The sequence below is a fragment of the Diospyros lotus genome, chromosome 1 (assembly GCF_014633365.1).
Source record: "Diospyros lotus cultivar Yz01 chromosome 1, ASM1463336v1, whole genome shotgun sequence".
NCBI classification, from domain to species: Eukaryota; Viridiplantae; Streptophyta; class Magnoliopsida; order Ericales; family Ebenaceae; genus Diospyros; species Diospyros lotus.
In genome coordinates this window covers 32,298,074-32,311,751 of record NC_068338.1, presented here as the reverse complement: position 1 = coordinate 32,311,751, position 13,678 = coordinate 32,298,074, and the positions used below count along the sequence as shown (strand labels likewise).

Below are 13,678 nucleotides of genomic sequence, written 5' to 3'. Positions count from 1 at the left end.
ATATTAATAATTGTTGGTGATTACGACTACTCAACTCACTTGTTTTTATTAATGATTTTTATCAACTACTCATTTCTTTTTCCACACTCAAAACTTTCTATGTTTTTTTAAAAGAAAAAGCAGAGAGATTGGATTTGGGCCATCGTGCTTCGGCCCCACTCCCCAGAGGCCCAGCCTTCTCCAAGTTTCTCGAGCACTCATCTCTTGTAATATATATATATATATATATATGCTCCTTTCCAGCGGAGGACAATAATTGTCCGCCTTCTCTCTCTGATCCTCCGTCGCTCTGCGCCTCCAACATTCGAGAAAGTTTTATCCCAAATACCACAGTGCAGGTCTCGGTTTCTCTCTCTCTCTCTCTCCCTGTGAAGATTATTAACTTCTGTGTTATATCTAGGGTTTATACTTGTTCATTTTTTGCATATTGAACTCGGTATACCAATGGAAATCAACTCTGCCTTGAATCTTGTTAATGTTATCAAGTCCAAACATTTCATCAAACATATGTTGGATTCGATTTCGTACGGAATTGATGGTTTTGCGAGTTTCATATGTTTTATTCGTTATTTTCTTACGCGAGGCACAGTTCATGTAGGGTCCACACTTGAATAAGAGTTTGGGAAATTCTATTTACAACCATACTTTTTACTCTTCATAACCCACTTTTAATATTCCTAAAATACCCTAACATGAAAATTCATATTTGCTTTTCATTTAAATCTTTGACGCTCAACCACCCACCATTACTCCTCAAGCGCGTGCATCTACTTTCTCACCCACCATTACCACAACCACTTTCCTTATCCATAACTGAACATCGCACAATCACTATTATTCAACACCAAGTACTACATAGCCACTATTATTAATACTGAAAATTATCAATTACTGTCAGCGATGTCAATGAAAGATTATTATCTGCAAATGTTTACGTCGGAGTTTGACGAAGAAGATAATGATTCCAACGAGAAACAACACAATTTATAACATTGATCACTAGTTCAATTACATAATTTACATACACGATAAATGAATTAAAAAAATAAGATTAATTAAAAATAAAAAATACTCCTGTCTTAAAGCCCCGAATGCTAGGGTTCGGGCAATTTGGGGTTCCTCGAACCCTAGGGTTCAGGGAGGCTTTCAAACCCCGAACCCCGAAATTCGGGGAGATTTTCGAACCCTGAACCTCGAGATTCGGGGACTTTAAAAGCACCCGAACCCATGGATTCGGGACAAATTAATTCTCCCAAATCCATGAATTCGGGAGAATTGAATTCTCTCGAACCCATGGGTTCGGGAGACTGTATATATAGTTATATAATATAATATTATATATTATAATATACTATTATAGAATTCCATGTTAAATTATAATATACTATTATAATAAAGAATGCTATAGAATTGCATTCTCCCCAACCCATGGGTTCAGGAGAATGTATATAGTTATATAATATATTATTATAACTATATTATATAATATACTATTATAGTGATATATTTTATTATAACTATAGTATATTATAACTATATAGAAACTATTATATACATTACATATTATAACTATATACATATATATATAATATAGACGTGATTTTGTATATAAATTATTCCAAATAAAAGATTCTTGTTAGGTGGGAATTGCAAATGGCCAAACCCAATCAAATGTAATAATATTTTATGAGAATGACTTCATATTACATACATATATGCCATACATTTATATTACATACATATATGCAGCGATATTATATTATATACATATATATATTGTGTTTCTCCCGAATCCATGGGTTCGGAAAAATTATATTTTCCTGAAATCATGGATTCGAGTGCTTTTAAAGCCCCCGAACCTTCGAGTTCAGGTGCGATGATGAGTAAAACACTTGGCTGCAAATAAAATTTTCTTAAATCTTTCTTGCTTGGCTTCTGTGATTCTGACAAGAAAGCGAGGGACTCCAACGAAGAAGGCAAGCGACTTTGGCAACGACGAGATGGCAGTGGTCTGAAGATGGTTTGATATGAGGAGTGGTGTAAAGAGGATTTGTTGCGCGTGGGGTGTCTTTTGAGGGAAAGGTGTTTGAAGGGTATGTTTAGAATATAGATGGTTGTAAAAAGTAATCACTCTGGTTGTAAATAATAAAAACTAAAATTTTACTTACATTGGTTGTGAAGAGCAAAAATTATGGTTGCAAATAGAATTTCTCTAAGAGTTTTTATCTTTAAGTTTGCTAGCTCTAGGATGGTTCCTTGTTATTAAAATTGTCTGTTTGTTCGCTCGTTGTTTTGGTTCTTTATGTATTGCAAAGCGAAGAGAGACAAATAGAGATATATCATGAAGGATTGATAGAGAAAGTGTTTGGGGTAGTCAGGAAGGACGAAAAACTATAAGGAAATCCTGAGCTTACGAGGAAGACTTTCATTTGAGGCCAAGGAAAGGGTTTCACTAGAGAACCGCCACTGACGAGCTTTTGGATATCACGCTAGTCTTTTTTTTTTTCACCTCTCCATTTCCTATTCTTTTCTATTTTTGGTTTTTGCAATTTCCTTTTTCCTTCATCCACCTTACTACGACTAGAATTGCTTGATCTCAGCTGGATATGCGAAACCCAAAGTTACAATTCCACTTCTCTTTATTGTCTCCTTCCCTTCTCATCTTCTCCTCCATCGTCGTCACCATCTTTAATTGCACCATATTCTATCGAAGTTAGAGCTGGTGGCACGAGATTCATAATGTCAAAAATTTGCACTTATTGCCCTTCTGATGCAATTGTCTAGCGAAGGAATGGTAAGATAAAGTTCAATACCATCTTCATATAAAAAAAAGTTTCATCTTCTCTTCCTTGCTGTGTTATTTTATTTTGGGGCCTCTGCAAGCAAGTTTGTCAACTCTTTGGAACCCTAACTTGTTCCAAATTGATCCCACCCAGTCCCTAAACTTGAATGTTTGGAACCCTGATCTGCATAAACCCTATAAATTTCAACCTTGTCCTACCCATTGTCAAGCCAGAAACCACTCCAAACCTAAAAAACCTAATCATACTTTATTCAAAAACCTATGAGCACAAAGAGCCAATGTTATACGCCATATGGGCACATGTTAGGGTTAGAAATTAGTGGGGGTTAGGGTAGGATTTGATTTAGGCAACCTTAGTTAAGTCAGGATTGATTATGTAGATGGTTTTGATTGTATATAGCTGATTCTGTTATTTGTATGGCATAAGATCATCAGAGATGCGCATGGTTGGGTCCAAACTGAGTCCTCCTATATGTTTGTGATCGCTGAGTGGATAATTTCTGTTGTGTTTTTATTTTTTTTAAGACTTTAATATCATACATGTTTTCATCTGTACATTCTTGACTCAAGTGGTTAGATTTTTTCTTTAATTTCATACCATTAGTTTTTACTATTTTCAAAATAAACTTCTTTCTTTGAATGAACAACATAAATCTATTTCTCCAATACTAGAATTTTTTTATTGAGAAAACTTGGGGACAAGCATGTTAAAAAGATTTCTATGTTAAATGCAAATCTTGAATTTGTTTGATCACAGTAATGAGTGACGAATCATCTAGATGCTGTGGTGTTGGATATCTTAGATGTTATACATTGGTATAGATTCCATACATGATAGATGTTTATGTTGTGTTGAACAATTAGATGTCTGAAAAGTCTGCTTCCTTCTTAGTTTCAAACATGATGTTTTTTTTTTTTACTCCATATGGTTATATATTACATGTAACCCTTATAACCTTACTTTGGACCCATATATTTATAGCCTTTATTGTAATGTAAATTTCATAAATAAATATTCAGATAGAAAAACTATTCTGCCTTTGGGAAGAGCTTACCTTGGACACTGTAGCTAACAGTAGTGGATGTTAGCTGTAGTGCACCGTGTTTCAATCCCTGTTTGTACCCTATTTGTCAGCTAAGACCCGTGGATCTTTTTTTATATATTTGATTATTGCTTACTTAGCAGGTTGGTTGCTGATGTTTGGGGCCTTTGGGCTTTAAGCCTGTCTGCTCATTTTTTGTTTGTTTTACTTGGCATAGACTTGTTTATATCAAATCTTCTTATTATCAACTTTTGTAAAACTATTGAACCTTTTCTTTTCCCTACAAACTTATTTTTGAAATACGCAAATATTTTATTTAACCCTTTTTATCTAAGAAGTATTCCTAAACAAGCCATCACCTGCATGCTTTCTTCCTTTTTCATAAAATTTGTGCATCCACTTGTTCTCATTCATGATAGTATACATTGGTTGCTTATAGATGTCTGGTAGACTCATATTTGTTACCTTCTCTGATAATTTTCAGGTGCCCATTTGATTGTTGGAGACTACTACTACTTCAACATAGGAGCTATTTGGTTTTGGTAGGGTATATCTTCTGCTCACAGTACCCCTTTGCCTTCTGTATTCTGATGTTTGCTGCATAGTTGTGCCTAATTGATGCTTGCTTATGGTACCCATGGTTTTTCCCATCCCTGCTGTCCATCAGCAGTGATGGGGGAAACCCATTACAGCTGCGATGGGTGCATTCTGAAACCCTATCGCTGTTGACAACAAATTTTTTCTTTTTCTTATTTTCATACTAGCATATGCCCGTGCCTAAAGGCACGGTGTAAATAATATTAAGATTAAAATGCAGTTATAATTTATACATATTATGTTGTAATAATTTTGCTTGTATTAAACGATCTACAAAACTCAAATAAGAAACAAACATATAAAATTTATAATGCTCACTAATATTGCAAATCAAAATATAAGAGCAAGTAAAAAAAAAATTTTAAACACTGAACAAAAAATAGAAATTAAAGTTATTGTATACTTGTTAACGTTTTATAATAAAAAGAAAAAAAATTACTAAATCTATATAATAAAGCACATTAGAAAGTGTTCTACAATCTGAATAAATTAAATTAAAAATTAAATATCAAACAATACATATCAGCCACCGCCGGCTGCCATGGCCACGGCCATCAACCGGGGGAGGGGGGGGGGGGGGAAACCTCGGTTTGGGGTTGAAAAACCTTAGGCTCCTCGACCATGCTTGGTCGGAAACTCTTTGATTTTTATATTATTTTAATTTAAAAAAGATTTTATTGTGGCTAAAATAAAAAATAGAATTAAAAAATAAATGAATTCTTTTTTAATATTTGTATATTTAAGTAACTCAATATGATAGATTAACCAATTTCACATTTCTTTAAGTATCAAAGATTCAACACTTAAAAATAAAAATATTAAATTTCGAATTAAGCTTCCTACTTTGATATCATTATTTGAATAAAGTTTTACACTAAAAATATTTGATCATCAATGATTTAAAAAAGAGATTTTTATTTCTTTTGGAATTGAATCTTCCATGTCAAATTCTTATACATTAAAACTTACACTGTTGGTTTTTTTTTTTTAAAAAATTAAGTATTAAAACTTACATGATATTAAATGCTTTAAAAATTAAATTTTAAAAAAATTAAAAATATCAAAGATTCAACACCTAAAGATAAAAATATTAAATTTCGAATTAAGCTTCCTACTTTGATATCATTATTTGAATAAAGTTTTACATTAAAAACAATATTTGATCATCAATGATTTAAAAAAGAGATTTTTATTTCTTTTGGAATTGAATCATCCATGTCAAATTCTAAATGTCAAATTCTTATACATTAAAACTTACACTGTTGATGTTTTTTTATTTAAAATTTACATGATATTTCAAAAGCTTACATTGTTGATATTTATAATACTTAAAAATTAAGTATTAAATGCTTTAAAAATTAAATTTTAAAAAATTAAAAAAGAGTCCCCGGTCTTGTATATTAAATTTAAAAAAAATTAAAATTTTTAAAAAAAAAATTTGGAGTCCTCGATCATCGCTGGTCCCCCAATTTTACTACATAATTATTCAATGCGAAAGACGTTTTATTTAGAAATTGAACAATTTGAGTAACACTGTAACTACTAAACCAAATCAATTTCAAAGAACCTAGAACTTGGAGCCTAATGATCTCAGAAGGCATCAATCACAAACAAATTGAAACATATTGAACCTAACAGATGAGATGAAAACAAAAAGAGTAGAGAAATCAAAGAATTTAACACTTATTGGAAGCGAATTATAGAGGCTAATTTGATCACTGGAACTTCCCTTTTCGTCATTCTCCCCCCGGCGCTGCAAGCATTCAGAATTATTCAACGGCTAGGTCTTGTGATTCTCACCTTGTTTAGAGAGACCCAAATTCTCCATTGAGCACCATCTGCCGTGCCCCTCCCTCTGTCGCTCGCACTACCTTTTGCTGTCCATCACCCCCTTGTCGCAAGCACCGTTCGTCGCCCCTTTGTCGTGAGCACCATCCGTCGTGCTCCTCCCTCTGCTGCTCGCATTGCCTCGCCCGATCACCCCCTCCACAGGCCACAGACGGTCGTCGCCCCGCCTTCCCACACCACCTCTCGGACTGCCATCACCCCCCATGCCAGCCACTCGTAGTGCCTCACCCCCACCCGTCGTTGTCCCTCCCGCCCCCCTCCCCCCACCCTCTGTTGTCCCCCCCCCTACCGCCATCGACCCTTGCTTCCACCCCCACCAACTGTCGTCACACCCGCCGATGGCGTGGGTGGGTGGGTCTGTGAGAGAGAGAAAGAGAGAGAGAGGTAGTGAGTGAGGGAGTGGGAGAGAGGGTGCAACAGGGAGAGAGAAAGGTAGTGAGTGAGGGAATGAGTGGGTGGGAACATCATTCATCTCAGCCATTGAAATGTCTTGCCATTTTGAGACATTTTGCAAGAGGGTTTTTGAAAATGTCTCAAAATGTATGAGAAGAGACATTTAAATGGTTAAATGGCTGAGATGAATGATGTTCCCGCCCACTCACTCTCTCACTCACTACTTCTCTCTCACTCCTTCACTCACTGTCTCTCTCTTTCTCTCTCACAAACCCACCTACTCAGGCAATTGACGGGTGCAACTGCGGTTGGTGGGGGTGGGAGGGAGCGTCGACGACCGGGGGGGTGACGACAATGAGGTGGGGCGGGAGGGACGACGACAGGTGGGGGCGAGGCACTGCTAGCGGCTGGCAAGGGGGTGATGGCGATCTGAGAGCCGGTGTGGGAGGGGGCACGGCGGACAGTGCTTGCGGTAGGGGGGTGATGGAGAATCACAAACAAAAGGCAATGCGAGCGACAGAGGGAGGGGCACAGCGGACGGTGCTCAATGGAGAATCCGGGTCTCTCTAAACAAGGTGAGAATCACAAGACCTGGCTGTTGAATAATTATAAATGATTGCAGCCTTGGGGGGAGAATGCCGAAAAGGGAAGTTCCAATGATCGGATTAGCCTCTGTAATTTGCTTCCTGTAAGTGTTAAAATTCTTTGATTTCTCTACTCTTTCTGTTTTCATCTCATCTGTTAGGTTCAATATGTTTCAATTTGTTTGTGATTGATGTCTCTTGAGATCATTAGGCTCAAGTTCTGGGTTATTTGAAATTGATTTGGTTTAGTAGTTGCAATGTTACTCAAATTGTTCAATTTCTGAATAATACGTCTTTCGCATTGAATAATTATGTTGTAAAATTGGGGGACTGGTGACAGTTGGGGACTCTAATTTTTATTTTTTTTTAATTTTTTAAAAAATTAATATACAAGGTTGGGACTCTTTTTCAATTTTTTTTAAAATTTAATTTTTAAGTATTCTAAATATCAACAATGTAAGTTTTTGAAATATCATGTAAGTTTTAAATAAAAAAAATCAACAGTGTAAGTTTTAATGTATAAGAATTTGATATTTAGAATTTGACATGGATAATTTAATTCCAAGAGAAATAAAAATTTCTTTTTTAAATCATTGATGATCAAATGTTATTTTTGTGTAAAAATTTATTTAAATAATAATATCAAAGTAGAAAGTTTAATTCGAAATTTAATATTTTTATCTTTAGGTGTTTAATCTTTGATATTTTAAACTTTTTTATAATTTAATTCTTAAAGCATTTAATACTTAGTTTTTAAGTATTCAAAACATCAACAGTGTAAGTTTTTTAAATATCATATAAGTTTTAATACTTAATTTTTTAAATAAAAAACACCAACAATATAAGTTTTTAATGTATAAGAATTTGACATTTAGAATTTGATATGGATGATTCAATTCCAAAAGAAAGAAAAATCTCTTTTTTAAATCATTGATGATCAAATGTTGTTTTTAGTGTAAAACTTTATTCAAATAATGACTTCAAAGTAGGAAGCTTAATTCGAAATTTAATATTTTTATTGTTAGGTGTTGAATCTTTGATACTTAAAGAAATGTGAAATTGGTTAATCTATCCTATTGAGTTACTTAAAGATGTAAATATTCAAAAAGAATTTATTTATTTTTTTAATTCTATTTTATTTTATTAATTATATTTTTTATTTTAGGCATAATAATTTTTTTTTTAAATTAAAATAATATAAAAATCAAAGAGTTCTTGACCAAGAATGGTCGGGGTGAACCCATGGTTCTTTGACCCCGAACCGAGGTCCCCCCCCCCCCAGTTAATGGCCACGACTAGCGGCAGTTGGTATGTATTGTTTGATATTTAATTTTCAATTTAATTTGTTCAAATTGTAGAGCACTTACTTATGTGTTTTATTATATAGATTTAGTAATTTTTTTTTATTATAAAACGTTAACAAGTATACAATAATTTTAATTTTTATTTTTTATTCAGTGTTTACAAATTTTTTTTTACTTGCTCTTATATTTTGATTTACAATATTAGTGAATATTATAAATTTTATATATTTGTTTCTTATTTGAGTTTTGTAAATCGTTTAATACAAGCAAAATTATTACAACACAATACGTATAAATTATAATTGTATTTTAATCTTAATATTATTTACACCGTGTCTAAAGGCACGGGCATACGCTAGTTTATATATATTTAGAAAGTAAATTTTATATTTCTCTAGTAGTTTCTTTAGGAAATATATATTTCGTAAATATATTCTCCGTTTCTCTGTTAAGTTCTTTTCACAGCTAACTTCAGTTTGAAGAAATCTGTTAAGAACTGGAAAATGAATGGAATTTACGTTTTGTGTAATACATCTCTCTTTTCCTAAGGCATTTTGCTTGGAAAACGAAATATTTGAATTGGTAATTGAATGATTTAACACATTTATGTTTTTACAGTAAATTGGAAAAGCTTATTTACCACTTGTTTGAGAGAGGGGGATGGGATGGGAATGGGTGGCAGGGTTTATTCCTATTTGGGAGAGAATAACAATCGAATGGAATGAAAATGAAAATAAATGGAATTTGACAACATTAATTTTAATGACAAAAGTTTGTGTATCCACTAAGAGGATATAATTGCTATTTTTCTTCTATTCCATCCATTTCTACTGTTATCTAAGTGAGGAGTATTTCTTATTCCAGTCCACACGTTTCCGTTCCACTACTTTCTCAATAACGTTGCCTTAGATAAGAAGAAATATTTGAGTTATCTGGCACAGTAGGTGAGACCATGTTCTTGAACTTCAGAGTTGTTCTCAGATTTGTGACCTCAAATGGTAGGTGCAAAGCTTACAATGACCAGACCTTTTCCTTGCTAGCATATATTTTACACTTGAGTGGACATAGACTGCTAGAATTGAATATTTATTTGGGGAAAACTATAACAACGGTATTCTGTTGTCTTTTTTAAATAACAATAATAAATATTTTGCAGCAGAGGTTGAATCTGAAACACCAAAAGAATGAACAGATGCATCTTGTCCTTAATTCTTCCGATTAGTTTGGGGGTAATAATTACGCTGGATTCGGTTTCCATTCAACTCATTGATATATGTGCTCATCCCCATATTGTTTGAAATTCAAACAGTTAGCCCCCTGCCCCCCCCCCCCCAAAAAAAAAAAAAAAAATTTACTTCACAGTTAGTGACCAAACTTTTGATTAATCAATGTCCTCTTCCTGACTTGAAAATCTTATTGCTAGTTAATTGCCTTGCCGTTCCTTATTGTGAAGCATAACCATGAGTTTATTTGTATGCAGGTTACCATAAAAATTAAGGATCTAAGACCTTTTTTCTTAAAACATGGCCAAGCATCATCCCGATTTGATTATGTGCAGGAAGCAGCCGGGTATTGCCATTGGACGGCTATGTGAGAAATGCGATGGGAAATGTGTAATTTGTGATTCCTATGTGCGGCCGTGCACGCTGGTGCGCGTTTGCGATGAATGCAACTATGGATCCTTTCAGGGACGCTGTGTTATCTGCGGGGGAGTGGGGATTTCTGATGCATATTATTGCAAAGAGTGCACGCAGCAGGAGAAAGACAGGGATGGGTGTCCAAAAATCGTCAATCTAGGGAGTGCCAAAACTGATTTGTTCTACGAACGTAAAAAATATGGATTCAAGAAAAGATGATGATGATGCTGAACTATTCTGTTGTTAACTTGTGCTGGTTATCATTAAAAAAATTAACATACATACTTCTAGGGGATGGGCATAATTAGAAAATGCTGGATCAATGTGACTAGTTAGTTATTATGATCACTGGTCTCTGATCTTGGACCGGTATGTTGGACGGCATTTGAATTCTTCATGATAGTAAAGGCTATTAAATTTAGAGTTGGGACTTAAATATAAAAGCTTTCAAGTTTTGCTGCTGAGGCTAGAATGGTGCGGAGCCCCTTAAGATGATGATTGATGGCTCGGTAGATGACAGTAGGGTGCCAATTATTTTAAATATATTTTGCTTTTATATTTGTTATTTCTGAATATTAAGATATTTTTGTATTACATGAGTTGAATGCCAACCAAGAGCTAGAGGGTATTGGGTGACCTTCATCTGTCCCTCACTGAAAGAGGAGAGCGTTGTTGCTATTTGCTAATGGTGGCTGCTTTTTTGCGCCCATGTTAGTCCCTGAGCGCGTGGCACTTAGCGTTGAATTAAGTGTTCTTGATGCTAAGTAAAGTCTTTCTCTCCTACCCTCGCGAGTTAGCTACTTTAGATGGGTACTTTAGAGAGAGAGAGAGAGAGAGAGAGAGAGAGAGAAGTTTTGAAATTTTTTGTTTGAATAAGAAATAAAAATGAGTATAAAATGAAAGAGGTGAGGATATATATAGTCATTTTACTTATTATAAAATTCTTCATTATGAATATGTTCTCTCAATTGCTAGAATTAATCTCTCAACGACTCCATTTATATAGAATGATTTAGAATATAGTAAAAGATAAAAAAAAAAAAAAAGAGACTATTTAGAACGTAAAAACGCTATCTAAAATTACTTAGATAATTTTAAAATATGTTGAAATAAACTTTGTTGTATAGACGTTATATTGGTTGCTCAATTGACAAAGATGAAATTCTGTCGCCGGCGTAGAATTAACATGAAAGTCAACGTGACCTGCTGCACTACAAATTGTGGTGCAGGAGCAGCACTGCCAACAGTGGCAGGCTAAATTGTTGCCTTGATAGTGTTTTTTTTTTGGTTGCTACTGGCTATAGCTGTTGCTAATGAAACACCATGGGGGCGGGGCCGTGCGTTGTGTTCTGTTCAATAGAATTCATTTCGTCAGCGGCACAAATATGTCATGTTTTGAGTAGCATTGGGAATTTGACCAGCCCACTAATTAACACTGAGGGTCCTCAAAAAAGAAATACGTTCAATTAGTTTTGTTGATGACAGAGATATGTATTGAGCAAATCGAATTAACTGAATTATTTTATTGTGAAATGGGAGAGTTTAACCGTTTTAAACGATGTCACTGAATTATCTGGGACGTATCAAAACAATTGAATTGTAAGGCTTTTCGAAAGAATGGAAATGAGGGCGAGGAGGCTAAGAAATATAGAAAATTGTTTTGAGTTGTGATAATGGGCATAAGCTACAGAATGCAGACAACAAAAGTGGGGGTGGCCGGGTGGGGGCACGTTGGCTTTGACTTTTGATGGATGCTCCACTCGATCGCCAATCCATGTAATCTTACTTTAGTACACAGAAAAGAAAAGAAAAGAAGAATAGTTTTGATGACTTGACTTGCATCATTTGAGCCAGAAGCATGGGTTGAACGAGAGGCATGATGGCAAATGGCAATATTGCCATTTTTGGGTTAAGCAAGCGCCGTGACAGGAGGCTCCGATTCTATTGTTGGTTTTCCTAGTGCGTGAGTGTAAGTGTGTGGATGATTGTCCCACATTGATTGTGTGAGTGTAAGTGTGTGTGAGTGATTGTCCCACATTGATTGTGTAAAAAGGTGAGAGTGGGTATTTATTCTCCTCTCTCACACTAGGGTTTGGGCCCTAAGGGCCACTCAGATTTTGTGAGTGGGTGAACCCTTTGGCCCACGTGCGCTGCCGTCGTTCGGGTGGGTTAGGACATTAAGATATATTTTTGTATAAAGAAAATAACAAATTAAATATTTTCTTTTTTTTCTTCTCTTTCAGTGGCTTCCCGAAGCGTCCCCATTTAATTCCGAGAAATTATTTCTGGCCGCTTCGTCTTCTCCAAGCATCGGCATTCATTCCGACCTTCAATGCTGCTTTGATGGCAGCGTCTGTTCGGCCTCTTCGACCTGCCTATATAAGGCTTAGTCGATCTTCGTTGAGAGGTAGAGATCTTCATTTTTACTTCTCGTGTGTCACCAACAGAGAGCGAGTGCCTTGCGAGTTCTGCTAGATCCGGTTGAGCTTGGTCGCCGTTCCCCCGGAGTTGGCCGTTGAATCCTGCGTTGACAGACGCCGAAGCCTGTTGGTGATCGGAGCAGGGCGTCACTGTCTTCAGGACAGCGCTTCAAGCGTGCCTCGGCCTTCGTTGTTTCAGTTCTTCCTTCGTTGATTTTCGGGTTTGAGTTTCTGCTGCTGATATATATATATATCTCTTGCAATAAATGCGATTTCATATCTGTTGCTGTGAATCTATTGTTGCTGGCTGCTAGTTGTTGAACTTAATTTGATCTGTGTTGCTGTCATTTTTAAGTGGTATTTTGCATTACTTGCATAGTGTTGGGGCATTGGTTATCTGTGTATTTGCCATACCAGTTGTACCGTGGTTCTAACATTCTGAAGACGGTGAATTTAAAAAGAAAATCATCTTCAACTTTTCAAAGTGAATATGGCTGCCCCTAACACCAACGTCCCTACGGCTTCTGTTGCTATTTCGGCCGCTGCCGTTGGACCAATTGCTACCAAACTAGCAACTCATGTTGAGAAGCCACAGCAGTTCAATGGGGAGGATTTTAAGAGATGGCAACAATAGATGGTATTTTATCTGACCACTCTGAATTTGACGCATATCCTGAAGGAAGCATGCCCAGTCACTCCGGAGAATGCAACTGCAGAGGAAGTAGTTGCCAAGGAAGCATGGATGCATACGGACTTCCTGTGCCGGAACTACATCCTAAGTGCCTTGGCGGACTCACTGTACAACGTATATTGTACTGCCTACTCGACAGCCAAGGAACTGTGGGATGCTCTGGATAAGAAGTACAAACTGGAGGATGCTGGAACTAAGAAATTCCTCGCGGGGAAATTTCTTGATTACAAGATGGTTGATTCCAAGTTGGTGGTCAACCAGTTGGAAGAACTGCAAGTACTCTTCAGTGACTTGCTGAGTAAAGGATTGGTCATAAATGAACCATTCCAAGTTGTCGCTGTGATCGAGAAGTTACCAC

The 13,678-nt window shown here is 35.8% G+C and overlaps 1 protein-coding gene across 6 annotated transcripts; it reads left to right on the top strand.

The window, feature by feature from the left end:
• Positions 1-153: 153 nt before the first annotated feature.
• On the top strand, positions 154-10,664 carry LOC127793594 (PHD finger-like domain-containing protein 5A). Of its 6 annotated transcripts, none has more exons than XR_008021446.1 (3): positions 154-338; positions 4,331-4,393; positions 10,131-10,279. XR_008021446.1 is itself a non-coding variant. In XM_052324376.1 (3 exons), exon 3 carries the CDS (start codon positions 10,096-10,098, stop codon positions 10,426-10,428), a length of 333 nt encoding a protein of 110 aa, XP_052180336.1. In that variant the 5' UTR covers positions 189-338; positions 4,331-4,388; positions 10,053-10,095; the 3' UTR covers positions 10,429-10,664. The 6 variants fall into 6 exon arrangements, 5 of the variants coding, with proteins under 5 accessions (XP_052180336.1, XP_052180335.1, XP_052180338.1 ...); XM_052324376.1 differs by having other exon boundaries at positions 189-338; positions 4,331-4,388; positions 10,053-10,664; XM_052324375.1 differs by having other exon boundaries at positions 189-338; positions 10,053-10,664.
• The last annotated feature ends 3,014 nt before the right edge of the window (positions 10,665-13,678 follow it).